At 41.5% G+C, this 15,550-nt stretch overlaps 1 protein-coding gene across 2 annotated transcripts in view; it reads left to right on the forward strand.

Annotated features, from left to right (window-relative positions):
* EHF (ETS homologous factor) overlaps window positions 1-9,074 on the forward strand; it is a 43,012-nt gene extending 33,938 nt beyond the window's left edge. The window contains exons 7-9 of one of the 2 annotated variants that reach the window (XM_066251258.1): window positions 2,704-2,766; window positions 4,378-4,573; window positions 4,669-9,074. In XM_066251258.1, coding sequence (XP_066107355.1) covers window positions 2,704-2,766; window positions 4,378-4,573; window positions 4,669-4,768 — 359 coding nt within the window. In that variant the 3' untranslated portion in view covers window positions 4,769-9,074. The remainder of the gene's footprint in view (window positions 1-2,703; window positions 2,767-4,377; window positions 4,574-4,668) is intronic. The other variant, XM_066251259.1, reaches the window with a different exon arrangement.
* Window positions 9,075-15,550: the final 6,476 nt, after the last annotated feature.

The raw sequence follows: 15,550 nt of genomic DNA on the forward strand, positions 1-15,550 counted from the left end.
CCTCCTAAACTGGATGGCTGACGTCTCAAACAGAAAATTCCCTCATAGTCTATCTGGTCTAGGAGTTTTTAATCTGGAGTCCATGGACTTGTTAGAGAGCCACAAACTCCTGAAATTGCTTACAGATTTTCACAAGTGGACAATATATGCATTTTGGGGGGGAGAGGGTTTAAGGTCTCTATCTTATTCACAAAGTTACCTTAACTGCCAAATAATTGATTTTACATCAGCTTGTAACCCATACACAATGATTAGGGCCAATAAATTGGGAGGCACAGCGTTTTTCTAAATTCAACCCTGGCTTTGTAGCAATGGCCCTGTGTCCCTCCTGGCTGCCATTTATGATGAGCTTTGCTTGTGGCCTGCTAGGTAAATGCCACTCTTTGTCTGAAGAACAACGTGGCCCTGTCAGAGTGATGTATCACTTGGAAACCGGAGTGAGTGCCAGGCCTGTTGCAATATTGTCACATCCTGATGGGATGTTGCAACCTAACCCTGAAACCTACAGAGAGAGAGAGAGTGAAGTCTCCTTGCATTTCCTGTGAATGTGTCCTTCTAGATTTCAGAGAACCCTGTCAGGTGCAGGTCTCTTGCTGACAATTTCAGGGAAGAAATTCTTAACCAGAACAAGAGGTTTATTTTCTAACCACATGTTATTAATTCTCTCTCCCCCATCTTGCCATGGCTTTCAGAGAAACTGCTGGAGTGCCAAGTCATGACGAGCTGGGTGATCAGATAGGCAAATGTGTCCATGCATATTGGGAAATACAAAATCATCAAATTGGAATTGCTTTTACCACTAACCAGGGCATTATGGAACTGGACCTGATTCCTGGCAGAGAAGACTTTCATAGAATCTGTTATGTGAGACCAACTTAAAAAATAGCATAGAATGTTGGTTAGGAGTAAAACCTCTGAGTTCCAACTGGCCGTGTTCATATCATGGCTGTACTCTTAGGCTCTGATTTTAGACAAGTCATCCTACTTCTCTGTGTCTCAGCTCCTGCATAGCTGTAAACTTTGGACCATAATAATACCTACCTCATAGGGTTACTGTGTGAATTAAATAGAGTGATGCATGTAAAGTGCCTAGCTTCATGCCTGGTACAGCGTAAGTGCTCAATAAACAGTAGCTGTTCATCTTAACCATTTAAATCAGGAGCTGATAGTTATTCAAACATTTTTGAATAATGGACCACTCTTGACAATGAAATGAATGCTAGAGATTCTCTCCCTTCACATATATTTTCCATCAGTCTGAAATGCCCTTGAAGGCCACATCTGGGTTAGTGAACCTAGATTAGAAAGCACACAGAAGAGATGCATTTTACTGGCCCAGTTTCTTAACAAAGCTGGCTTGTGTTTAGGGACTACTCTGATTAAAATTGGTGGCTTTTTGATTCTGTGATTTTTTTGTTAAGATCTGCCTTGGTTTCTGACTGGTGGTGGCCTAGTGGATAGAGCATCGAACTGGGATGCTGAGGTCCCAGGTCTGAAGCCCTGAAGTCATTGGTTTGAGTGCAGGCTTTCCAGCTTGAGTGTGGGGTTGCTGGCTAGAGCATGGGATCATCAACATGATTCCATGGTCACTGGCTTGAAGCCCAAGGTCGCTGGCTTGAGCCCAAGGTCATTGGCTAAAGCAAGGGGTCACTGGCTCAGCTGATGCCCCTTGGTCAAGGTAAGTATGAGGAGTAATGAATGAACAGCTAAAGTGACACAACTACAAGTTGGTGCCTCTCATCTCTCTCCCTTCTCTCTTTCTCTCTCTCTTTCTCTCTATCTTTATCTCTCTTTCTTTCTCTCTCGCTTAAAAAAAAAAAGATCTGCCTTGGTCCTCCTGACACCCAAAGTGCGTACACACACACACACACACACACACACACACTGCTAGATTGTTTAGTTTTCTTTTCAAGAAATTTCATTTCACAAATCTGCCTCTGTCATCTCTTTGGTGATAGTCACAAGGGTTACCATAATGAGTCATTTGTTAAACTAATCTATGTTTCCATAGTCCATGGTGGCCCTCTGCACTGAGCCCAGGCCAGTCAATGGCCTCTTTGTCCGGCTCATTAAAATGTAACTTTGCATGCCAAAAAGACACTCCTTTGGTTTAAAAGCCATCTTTCTTTGTTATAAGTGTTTACATTTTTGTATTATGAAAAAAAAAATACAAAAAAACACCTTTTCAATGGCCTAAATCCTTCAATGGCTTTCCAGTGCTCTCAGAATAAAAGCTAAAATCCTAAAATCCCACAAAGCCTCAATGGGCTGCGCCTCAGCTCCTCCCCTCTGCCCCCTGCTCACAGTCACACGGGCTTCCTGCTGCTCTGTGGACATATCACCACACACTGACCTCAGTGCCTTTGTACTTACTGTTCTCATTCTTGCACAAGCTCGCTACATGGCTGTGATTTCCCCCCACACTTCTGGTCCCCTATCGCAAAGCTCTTCTGTAACCACTACCTTATATTAAATTGCAAATTAGCCCCATCTCCATATATCTATTCCCAGTTCTTACCCTGCAATATTTTTCTCCATAGCATATATCCTATCTTAGTTTTGTTTTGGTCACTACTACAAACTGGAAGTGTGCTAGGTTTGTAGTAGGTGCTCAATAAATATTGGTTAAACAAGTGGATGAAATAATGAAAATGATAATAGAAAGAAATAGTTCAATTAAACAGCTCCCATTTTTCTCTTTAGCAGAGTCACCTGATATGAAAAAGGAGCAAGACCACCCTGCCAAGTCCCACACCAAAAAGCATAGTAAGTTGGCTGGCTTTTAGATGACAGCCCGTCCCTTCAAGTTGGATGTCACTGGAGGCCACCAGGTTTTAGACACATTGCCTCTGCCTGCTGCCTCCATTTCTTCAGCTCAGACTGGGGATGATCAGAAAATAGAGGCAACACTAGTGGGCAGAGTAACCCTTCTGTAGGAGTTTCTCAAGGGGGAGCTCTGGGGAATATAACCCCTCATTCTGTTCTATCTGTTCTACAACAGAGACACCCAGTGAATAAGGGCGTCTTGTAGGCATGGAGTTAGCAGTTTCTCTTTCTCCAGAAAAAAGGGTGGGAAGAGGAAGAAGACAGGAAGAAACAGCTGAAATGTATTATTGTTTTCTTTTGCTGAATGTTGGCTCCCTACCTTTGTGGAGTTATTGTTCCAAAACATGACGGTTTATTCTTAAGATTCCACAGTGCTCCTTGGGAGTTATATTTCTCCCCCTACTCCCAAATAAAATCTTATGAAAGTGTATGAGAGAAATATCAGAGACAAGAGGTGTGTGGTTGGGGGGGGGGGGCAGTATAGAAATAAACCAAGATGGTATAATCTAGAAATTACAGGGAACTGAATGAACATCTTCTCTATCTGCTACTCCAGGTCATCTCACAGAACGGAATGAACACAGCCCCTCAAACCAGGGAGGAGGGAACGGGGTTTGTGTGTCACCAGTCTAGTGGGGGCGAAACTGAATTTGGTTGCTAATCCTATTACAGTTACTCCTTCATTTTCAAAGAGAAATGCGAGACCTCACACCCCAATCTGTTCTAGGAGTTAAAATCCTGGAGTGTGACTGATGTGCCTATGGCCGGTGGGAGAGATTTTATTGGGTGAAGTACTTTTACTAAATAAAAGTGGTTGAAAGTTGCCTTCTGGGGAAGTAACAAGTTGAAATGAACCCCGGACGATTTGTCAACAATAATTAGAAGGTACTCTGAGTATAGGGCACCAGAGACCTATTCTTTTCTCTTGGCTTTGCTACTAGTTAACTGTGTAACGTTGGTCAAGTCACCAAGTTCTGTGTCCCCGATTCCTGATTTGCAAACTAAAAGATTGTACCAGCTCATTCTCAAACGCCCTTTTAAAATGTACAGTTTTTTTTTTTTTTTTTTTTTTTCTGAAGCTGGAAACGGGGAGAGACAGACTCCCGCATGCGCCTGACCGGGATCCACCCAGCACGACCACCAGGGGGCGATGCTCTGCCCACCAGGGGGCGATGCTCTGCCCCTCCGGGGCGTCGCTCTGTTGCAACTAGAGCCACTCTAGCGCCTAGGGCAGAGGCCAAGGAGCCATCCCCAGCGCCCAGGCCATCTTTGCTCCAATGGAGCTTTGGCTGAGGGAGGGGAAGAGAGAGACAGAGAGGAAGGAGAGGGGGAGGGTTGGAGAAGCAGATGGGCGCTTCTCCTGTGTGCCCGGGCCAGGAATTGAACTCGGGACTTCTGCACGCCATTGAATTCCATGATGTGGCTTCAGCGGTGGGTAGCAGGATAATTGAGTAGCCTCTATTTGTTGGAAAACGGCCCAACTCTTTGCTTTCGCGGCACCTAATTTGCTGTGATTGAGGCCATTGCTAAACTCCTCTTTCTGCTGCTCAGACCCGCGAGGGACTCACTTATGGGAATTCATCCGCGACATCCTCCTGAACCCCGACAAGAATCCCGGGCTAATCAAGTGGGAAGACAGGTCTGAGGGCATCTTCAGGTTCTTGAAATCGGAGGCTGTGGCTCAGCTATGGGGGAAAAAGAAAAACAACAGCAGTATGACCTACGAAAAACTCAGCCGAGCCATGAGGTGAGCAGTTTCTAGTTCCCGAACGCGATAGGCTGCAGGACCAGTCTGGAGGGCTTGGTCTGGCCGGCCACCTTACACAATGCCCTTTGTTACAGATATTACTACAAAAGAGAAATTCTGGAACGTGTGGACGGACGAAGACTGGTATATAAATTTGGCAAGAATGCACGTGGATGGCGAGAAAATGAAAACTGACAGTTGGAACACACAACAAAACATACCCTATATCCTGACCAACCAAGAACTCCTGGACGTAAATATTTCAAAGACTACTTTTCTCTGATATTTATGTACCGCGAGGGGGAGAAAAAAAAATCTACATCTAACGGGAAGAAGGAACACTACAGTTGATAAAATTATTTTGTGACTTTGAAGTATATCCTATATGGGGAACAAACGTACACAGTTTTCTGTGAACTATGATGCTGTACGTGATTGTGATTGTTTTTTGCCTTTATTGTGAAGTTCTTTCCCACTGCAGGAAGAATGGGGTTTGTCGCCTCGTGCTTCTTGCTAAAAGAAAGGACAAAAATCAGAGGGCATTAAATATTTTTATATGCAAATGACTTAGGAAAAGATGACGTGTCCTTCGCACATAAGCATCCACACAGCCTCCTCAAGAAAAAGGGGCATGGTTGCTAGGAGGAACTCCAGGGTTTCAGATTGATGGGATGAAGCAGAGGATGCTGGGAAGTTTGACCTGACTCTTAGGAGGCACTGAGTGGAGAATGAGGACTTCCAAATTCCAGGTGGACTGTAATCACTGCATAATCACATAACTTGCAATGTTTAAATCAGCCGAAGAATAATGGTGGGGGCTTTATATTCATTCAGGAATGATTTCGCTGATGCCAAGGCTATCTCCCCCTCCCCCTTTGGATGATTGGTGAAAAACCTCAAATACCACCTCTGCTCACTTCTAGTTATTTAAGAAAGGATTCAATCTTGGTTATTGTTGTCCCAATTGCTTAAAAATAAATGGGAAAAAGGAGTTGGTGATGAGTTTGCTTTTGTAGTTATAGTCTCTGCTTTCCCAATGGGCACAACTGACATTTTTGGCTGAAGAATTTTTTTTGTTGTGCATTTTGTGGCTGTCCTGGGAATTGTCGGATGTTTAGCAATATCTCTGACCTTTATCCACTAGATGCCACTAGCACTTCTGTCTCCAAAGTTGTGACAACCACAAATGTCTCCAGACATTTCCAAATGTCCCCTGGGGAGGCAAAATTGCCCTTGAGTGAGAACCACTGAGTTAGCCAGTCAAGATGAAGGTGGTGATTTATTCTCAGAACAATAAGATGAATAAGATTTTTTAGTCAGCCTATTTTTAATTTTTAAAATATTAAGGACAAGGAGTTTTAATATCTGTAGGGACTTCTTTTCAGAATCTCAGGTGAGAGCCAAAGTCAGAAAATTGAACAGGTAATGTAGCAAGCACTCAAAGAAGACATTTTCACTGGAATGACAAAGCAGAGGAAAAGTTATATGATGGAAGGAAATGCTAAGAGAAAAATGTGTGTGAGAGAGACAGAGAGAGACAAGAGAGAGAGAGAAAGAGAGAGAAAGTTCCAGGGAAAATTTTCCTTGCAGATGTTAATTCTTGTAGTCTTTCCCCTTTTGGATTATTTTTTTTCCTGTCTCATATGAACTCATCCCAAAGTGAATGGGGTGTTGTCTAGAGTTACAACCTAAGGAATGTTAAAAAGAGAGAGAGAAAAAAGGAAATATATCAGAGAAAAACAGAAAATAGCTCAGGAGCTATGGTCGTAAGGAGACACTTCTTCAAGGATGGGATTGTTTGGGGTCCCTGGAGACTTATCCACGGTTCCTGAAATCTGGGAAGACTGTGAACCCGCAGACACTTTGCAAATGCATTCGAACATCCAGATCCCTTTTGCAACTTTTCTTTTTAGCTCCTGATGTCCTTGGCTTCCTCCTCCCTCCTGCTCTCTTGAGCAATAATATGGGGCTGAAGATATGTATCAATAAGAGAGTGTGCTCTTCATCAACTAATGTATCACCTGCCACAGGGTCTTACCCAGTGAAGTGAGCAATTCTTAGTCAAAAGCTGTAAAGTGTTTGTAATGTATTCAGAAGGCTGGAAGGAAGAATTAACACTCGGTCCTAATTGTAATGACAACCATTATGAATGGTAATCTTGGTGCATGAGGGTAGTGAGATTAATGACCTTATGAAGGTACAACCAAGTCCATTTTTATTTCTGGCTGGCTGGGTCACCTCAACAAAGGTGTTCCTTAATGTTGTTAAGTTACTGAGGAAACTGAGAGTAATAACAGTGAGCAGCCCAGATCCTAGACATGTTTGCATAAAAGACACACCTTGCTTTCCAAGCCAGGCTAAGAACTATGAGGACTTCCCAACATTAGACTTTGCTTCATACAGAACAAATTAAACATCCAGATATTTGAATTGGTGTAAAAATGTGAATGTTTGGTATGTATGTACATCTGAATTGTGTGAAGATTTAGGGGCATCTGCTAATTCTCTATCTGCTCTAATTTCCTTGGCTTTGCCTGTTCGTCATCTAAGGTGGCTAGATTTTTCTCCAAGCTTACACTTCCCCAGACCTGGAAGTTTCTCACATTCTTCCAAATTGGCTCTTTCTGCACCTTCTCCACTGAAGAATAATCTTTGCTCGGTAGTGAGTCTAGGGAGTACTGACTGGAACATTTCTGCAGATAATTAGCAGACTGTGTTATTTCTTGAAGTGACGGTTTCTTGGCACCCGGTTCCTACTTAAATAGGCTGGAGTATTAAGTTCTCAGCATATCTCTTTATTGTCTTGGCTTGAATTGGATGCATTTTCTATGTGCTGTTCGTGACTTGAAGAACTCAAGGTAAGCAAGCCATGCCAACTTGGGGTGTGAACAGAATACTTCCCACCATAGTGTTGAAAGAGAGAGTAAAATCCCAGACATAAGCCAGCATCAGGAGAAGCACCCACTTCTTTGGGGGACGCACAGCTTCTCCCTTGAGAAGCTTGTCTGTGCTGGATACTCACACAGTCACCAAACTCCTTGAACCGTCCTTAAGCTAAAAGTTTGGGCTCTTATTTATAGTTTTCATGGGAACCAGAGGCAGGAAATGTATTGTTAAGAATTTACCAGACTAGGTCACCCAAGATACCTAGGAATTTGACTTGACGAAACTTGAGTACGGCCCTGGCTCCCAGGGTCATATCTGTAGCTTCTTGAACTTGCCTTCTGAGCCGGGCAGACCCAGGTTATGAGTTTTCCTTTGGACAAGCTGGTCCTTCCTCATAGTTTTTGCCTTTCTAGACTGTAAGCTCTTTGTGGGCAGGGACTATATCTTATCGATATTCCCCCCCCCCCCCATACCTAGCATGAGATAGGTGCTCAATAAATATTTGTTAGATTAATAAATGAATGCCTTCTGGAAGACTTCTCGGATTGGGAGGTCACATCCGGAATCGGGATGAAAATCATTTCTTCACCAGACTAAAATCACAACAGCCGTAACTTCAAGGACATGTAAACTATTAGATGAACTTTTTATTGCAATACTCCTTACTTTGCCTTCCAACCAGCGTGGAAATGAAACCAACATAGGATGTTTGCTCTTGCAAGTCACGCTTTGGATGAGAATTCTGTTGCCTCATTAGGAACTGTGAGATTTATCTGGTATAAGAAACCAGAATGAACCTTTAACCTATTTTAACCAATGAAGATTCTGAATGTGTTTATATGATGTAAATTGATATTTAAGTGTAAAGCAAATGTAAGTTTTAGTATTTGGGGGTTGGTTTATATATATATATATTTTTTTTTTCTCTTTTTGAAAAATATGGAGGGATCTTTTGATAAGGTGAGTCATGCACATTAGATTTTAGTTTTGCAAGTGTGTTGTTTTGCAAATGTATAAAACACAGGAAAAGTAAAATAGTAAGAGGGAAAGCAATTATATTATTCTTCTGTAGTTAAAACATATTGTTGAGTGCCCACTATGTGTGCTGCATGAAACCATGTATGGGAGGAGCTAATCTAATTATATGGGTGTAAGATACTCCATAAGAACCTAATGGATGAGCACTTATTATATGAAAGAAAGATGAGGACAGCAGTCACAATAGCAGAGCTGAGTTGACCTTAGCGTTGGTTCTCAGGATTCCATTTCTGCAATAAGAGTTAGAGTGTCTAATAAAACCCCACTGAAACTCCGCCTTCTGAACCACTGAAATGTATAAGCCTTCAGAAGTTTAGCTACAGCAGGATTAATCTTTTCGTGGCTATCTGTATAATTCTTGCTGTTCTTCTCATCTGGTTTCTGTGTAGACAATTTGTGAAACAACCCTACTACCGCTATTTTTTTTTTTAAGAAATCTTGCCCTTTAACGATGTTAAATTCAAATTGAGTATTTCTATTTTATGAAAGAATTATATTTTTCAAAATATGTGTTTTGTTTGTTTGTTTGTTTGTTTGACGGGTCCAGACAACACTAATAAATACTACAGAGAACGTATTGTAACTGTGTGTTTTGTGCTTCAACAAACCATGCATGCAGGGCTTAGAGGAAATGTGCTTAGTCTATAGCAGCAAAACATGCAGTTCCTGCATTTATTTACTTTGTAAGTACTTGTTGAACATCTTCAGTGCCAGGCACTGACTTATGGCAGAGAACAAAAGACAAAAAACTGCTCTCAGGAGGTTTATGATCTCTTGAGTGAAAAGAGATGATAAACAAAACACTACAATATTAACAAAACAGAGCATGTCAAACATATAGTCAAGAAATAAAGAGCAAGGAAGAGGAGAGTGCTGGAGTATGGTCAAATGTATTGCAAGTTTGGGCAGCATTATGAAGGAAATGTTCCAGGAGAGGTCTGAAGGATATAAGGAAAGGAGCCGTGCAAATAATTGGGGAATGATTTCTTATTGGTGGGATGAGCAAGTGCAAATGTCCTGAGGTTGGTGTGTCTCTAATGTCCAAGGAACAGCAAGAAAGTCTGAGTCCCAGAGTAGACTAGGCAATAGTAGCAAATAACGAAAAAGAGGCACCAGCAGCCCAGATCACATAGAACTTGGATGTCATTAATGAGGGCTCTAGCTTTTCTTTAGAGTGAGATGGCAGTCCACAAAACAGTGACACGCCCCAACTTCTGATTTAAGAAGATCCCTATAGCCATTGTGTTGAGAATGAATTGCAAGAAGGTATCAATGCCGAATGTACATTCTTAGTGAAGGAGGAACAAAGGGAAGTAGAAAAGATGCTTTCTCATGCAAGTTTCCAATACAATACTTAAAATAGTTCAAGACAGTAAGTGAGCTCTACCAGTTCATGATATACTTCTCCCAGGCCCAGAAAGTCCCAGTCATCCAGCCATTTAACTTCATAAATACAATAATAAAAATAATAATAGCTAACCATTTCAGTAAGACCCCCTTGATCCCGGGAACCATATGTTCTTTACATACACTTGATCTTCTTGGAAGCCTGTGATATATGGATACTATTCCCAATTTTCAAATGAGGGAAAATGAAGTTCAGAAAAGGTTAAATGGCTTGCACAAGACTTCACCATTTGTAATAAGTGGGAGAGCTGGTATTGTTCACCCAGGTCTCTTTTTCTCAAAGTCCAGAGATTTAACCCTAGTATTTCTTTAGTTTGTCAGAATGCTAATATTACACACACACATGCATGTGCACATGTAGTTTCTGGTTAAAACTGAGTTAAACAATGTTTCACAGAGTTATTTACTGTTAGGATTTCTCAGAGCCTTTATTGCCATGATGTGCATTGTGAATCTACAAGAGGGAAAAAGTGTCCCCAGTTTCCCAAGCATATTTGACAATGGATCCTTTTCATCAAAGAAGATTTTATGAAACCAGTACCCTTTACAACACAGTTAGGGAAATGATGATCTTTAAAGATTACTTCTCTGGCTTAGAAGAAGCAGTATTTTCACGTTGGGCTAAATTAGGATGCTGATGACATTCATGCACATCAAACTTGGCCAACTTTGTATATATTCCTTTTTCTCCTCATTGAAAAGAAATTCCCTCACTGTCCTGAGAATTATTGATTTGTATTGATGCATTTCTCAGTTTTACCAAGAACTTCCAAAGTGACTTTTCTCTGAGAACTATGAACTCTCTTGAATTCCAACTCTTTAAAACTATCTGTCCAAAATTACAAGCACTAGCCACATGTGACTATTTAAGCTTATATTAGTTAAAATTCCATAAATAAAATAATGTAGTTTCTTAATTGCCCTATCTACATTCCAAGTGCTGAATAGCTACATAGGGCTAGTGGCTCCTGTATTAGACAGTGCAAATACAGGATATTTCCATAATCAAAGAAAGTTCTATTGGACAGAACCGCTTTAGAATCTAGCCTGGGTGGATGGGATAAGGGTGGAAAGGGCAGTGAGCAAAAGTAACCAACAGTGAAATAAGATCCAGTTAGCCTTAGAAATCAAAGGTGACCCTGAATTGTAGAGAACAAAAAAATAAAGAGCCAAAGCAAATACCTCTGTGTTTGCTGGAATGGTGACAGTATCTACCAGTGCAAACAAGTTTGATGCTGTCAGTGCAGTCTTGGAGTGGGAGGATTTGATCATTCTTATCTCCAAACCCCACAAATACCCTACAGTAATTCATACGAATGTTCGTTCCAAGGATGTGGCGTTCAGGTTGAGAATACTGGCATTAGAGAGAGATCACTGAAATGAGATGGGAAAGCAACGATCCCCAAATGGGAACGGCTGGCACTGCCTACTCTGCTCTAGATGGCTCTAATGCCATTTTCTTCCTTCTGTTTAAGACCACCTCCCTGAATAAGTAGGCTGCTCATAAATTGTTTATTTCCCTTTAAGTCATTTTTCTTCTATGAACTATCATTATCTGGCTTCTGTTCACACCAACTCACTGAAAATGCCCTATTAAAGGTCATGATCAAGCTCATCTTGGCCTCAGGGGCTTTGCCTTAGCTGTTCCTTCTTTCTAACACACACTTTGGGTCATCATGGGGCTGGCTTCTTCTAATCACGCAGCTCTCAGTTCAAGAAGTCGCCTTTGCTAACTGATCACAGTGGCTTTGGCAGCACACCTACCTCCCATCACTTCCTATTTATATCATCCTCATTTTATTTTCTTCTCAAGACTTACGCTATCTGAAATCATATTTTTAATTTATTTGTTTATGTTTCTCGTATTTTTCATTTCCTGCCAAAAAGCAAGCTCCAGGAGAGCAGGGACCTTGTTTGCCATGTTCATCAACATATCCCTGAAGCTAGGATGTAAATATTTGTTGAAGAAATAAAGAACCCCTTTTCTATTCAGATTCCAAGGCCTTTCTTTTGACTTCATGACTTTTGACACTGGCGACCCACCTCTCTGCTTTCCTGCAACAGTTTTCTTCTCCTGCTTTCTTGAGTACTCATTCTACCATTCTCACCCTTCCCATCCTCCTAACTGTATGTGTTTCCCAAGATTCAGTCCTCAGCTCTCTTCTCTCGCTCAAAGCTGAGCCCCTCGAAAGCTCAGTTCAGAGGTGTCCTAAGGATATGGATACAAGTTGTTTTCCTTCTGGTCCTGGCTATAACTTGAACTGGCTATAGACTGTGGACGTGTAATTTAAATTCCCTATTCCTTAGTTTCTTCATCTCTTAGATGGGAGTACATACCTTCTTACCATTGGTATTGTGGGATTGGAGTGAAGAGATTGTAATATTTAATTATTCTATAATTTATGAATGGTTTATACATAAAGGCACTGTGCTAAGCACTTAGCTCTTTTTTTAATTTTTTTTCTTTTACTGCTCACTTTAATCCCATGGAATAGGTACCTCTGCGGTCTCCATTTTGCAAGTGAGGAAACTGAGGTTCATAGAGGTGGAGAATCTTGTGTGAGCTCATCCTGCTGGTATGTGGCTGAGCTGAAATTTGAACCTCTGCCTGGCTGAGTCAAGAGTTGGGGTCTTAATCATGATGCCCTATTGTGTCTCTTGAAAAGTGTTATGGAAAAAAAATTAGCACTGAATGAAGTAAAGGAACTATTTCTAAATTTGTGACAACTCAAAGAGCAGTATTTAGGGTGTTTAGTCTGGGAACACAATGATAGCTAGCAAAGAGGGGTGTCTTCAAGCTATTTTGCCCTCTGTTCAAGTCATGCCCAGTCATCTCTAGTCAGGGACTAAGATTCAAAGAGGATTTGGTGTCTGATCTGCCTTAAAATTGTAGTCCCAGAGATGCTTAGAGCTAGAGAATTATTTGGTGCCAACTTCCATCATAAAAGCACAGACAGCTTATTGCACAGACTCAAGGCCACCAAGGTGCTTAGCTTGGAGGGGAAGCTTTCTGTGTTTCCTATTCATGCATCCTTTCATCCAAGTGTGAGCTTTCCTAGTAATGGGTCTCTCATAATCACATAAATCTTTCAGCCCCAACACAGAGACATCCTCAAGGAAGCTCCTTCTCCTTCTAGCCTTCAGGGTGATGGCCCGCAACCTTTTTATGCTGATTCTTCTAATCCAGTCAACAACATCTCCCCTCTGGGTCCCAGCCAGATCTGGGAGGAAAAACTGCACATCATAGATGTTAGTGGAGGCAAATGTAGAATCAGAAGGACCAAGTCAGAACTGCTAAGAAATGATGAATGCAGAGACCCCTAGCAGCGCTAAGAAAGGAACTCAAGAGAGTATGGAATCTGGTCAGAGATCCCATCAATCATCAGCTCTCTGACATCTCCTGTCTGCTTCCTTGTGCCCACATGTGTGCGTGTGTGCATGTGCCTGTCCTCCTCTCCCTGCTCTTTGTGTCTCTTTCGGGGTCCCGGTTTCTTTCTCATACCCCTTCTTCCTTTTGCTTACCTTTCAGACTCCTTTTTTTCCCTCCAAACCTGTCTTTCCAGGTTGCTGAAAGACAGAGCTGACAAGAGGACAGTCCCGGACCAGGAATGGTGCCACCTCTCTGAAAGCCTCAGTGGTGACAAAAACAAGTGGTATTTACCTAAGAGTTATTAACACATCAACTGTTCTCCCTTTGACTGTTTAGTCATGTCATTCAGCACTAATGGACTTTTCCAATGGCAAATAGAAAGAGAAGAAGAAAAACAAACAGTGTATTCACACAAGATAGAGTCAGTGATCCCTGCTGAAGCTGTGAAAACAGAGGCCATCTCTTAAGTTTGACCTGAGGACACATCTCACCTTACTGGGGACACACAGGATTCTGGGGCTCATGCTGGACTCTCCCCTGAGGTTCCTTATGAGAAGGAAAGCAAGAAGGAAAAGATGTGGCTGTCTGGTATGTATAGGGAGAAAAGTGCTACAAATATTTAACAATTTTCCACCGAGTATAGATCACAACCAAGGTACCAGGCACTGCGCCGCTGTTGCCAGTGCTCAAAGTGGAGTAAAAGCAAGATCCAGTGCCTGGTCCAAGCTCACACAGCAAGTCCGTGCGAGAGCCCACTTAACTCTAGTACATACTGCCTCACTGTGCTGCCTCCACTGATGCCCGTTCTTTCTTTGAGTAGGGGATAGCTTTAAATCACTAAGACTGTAAAAACAGGCTAACAGAGTTAAAAGCACATGTTTTTATTTGGCACAAACCCAGTTCCGAACCTCAGACTTTCACTTACAAGCTGGGTGACCTTAGGCAAGTGACTTAACTACTCTTTAAGTATCAGCTTCCGCATGAACAAGCAGGCAGGCATCCTAACTTGGAGCTTATGCTTGATGGGGGAGGCAGCCAAATAACCAGGGTATTGCATGGCAGTGTGATCACTAACAGGAAAATTCAAGAAGGTGGAACTTGGGTTCCAGTCATGGCCTCTTCATTAATTAGCTATGGGCCCTTAGGCAAATTTCTTAAACTCTCTTGCTTTGGTTTCTTCATCTGTTAATCAACAGGTTAGACAAGATCATCTCTGAGGTTGTTCCAAATAGCAAGTTCCAGGAATTTATGAAAATAAGTTTGAATCTAGTCCAAAATTTATTTAAGTCTTTATAATTTTGCCAAACTATTATTTTGAAAATAAATTAAATTATATTTATTAAAGTGACTTGTAAATTCCTTTTTTATTAAATGAATTTGAGATATAACATTATGCATGTCTAAGGTGTACAACATGTTACTTTGATATATTTATATATTGTGCAACATGATTCTCAACGTAGCAATATTTATCACATCACATAATTATAGCACAACATTATTGTCTCTGTTCATTTCACTGTGCATTAGATCTCTATGGCTTATTTACTGCTTGTTATAAGTTTGTATCCTCCATCACCATTATTCTCTCCCTTACTCTCTGGTTTTTAAAGGTTTAACTTTTTTATATTTCATATATAAAGTCATATCACGCAGTACTTTTCTTTCTCTGTCTGACTTAGCTTGCTTAGCATAGGGTGCTCAGAGTCCATTCATGCTGTCACAGATGAGAGGATATCTTCCTTTCTCATGGCTAAATAATAGTCCATTGTGTATATCTGCCAAACTATTTAGAAATGGCTCCCCTTACCTCCCTTGGCATGAGTTGGGAGCTAAAGGAACATGGAATCATCTGATGGTTTTGTAGGAGGTGGGAGGAGAGTGCAAGAAAAAAAAACAAAAACAAAAACAGAGTGTGAATCCCTGTATCTATGTGGCCAGTTCCAGGGGAAGCTGTCCTTGGGGGCCTAAGAGCTGTGTCTCCACCTGGCAGGGCTGTGTCCTGAGCATATGCTCATTGGTAACAGCCATGGCTGATATTTACTTAGTGTTTACTCTGTCAGGCAGAGAACCATACTTAACTTGTATGATCTCACTTACTCCTGTGAGGTAGGTAATATTACTATTACCATTTTTGCCTTGAGATGAGGAAGTTGTGGCTCAAAATGATTAAATGGTTTTCCCGAGTGGCAGAATTCTTACTTGAACCCAGCTCCGAGGCAATGGCGTTTCTACTGCCTGAGCTCTTAAGCTGTTAAAGGAAGTACCATCTGAGG

This window comes from Saccopteryx bilineata, chromosome 1, assembly GCF_036850765.1.
Source record: "Saccopteryx bilineata isolate mSacBil1 chromosome 1, mSacBil1_pri_phased_curated, whole genome shotgun sequence".
Classification (NCBI taxonomy): Eukaryota; Metazoa; Chordata; class Mammalia; order Chiroptera; family Emballonuridae; genus Saccopteryx; species Saccopteryx bilineata.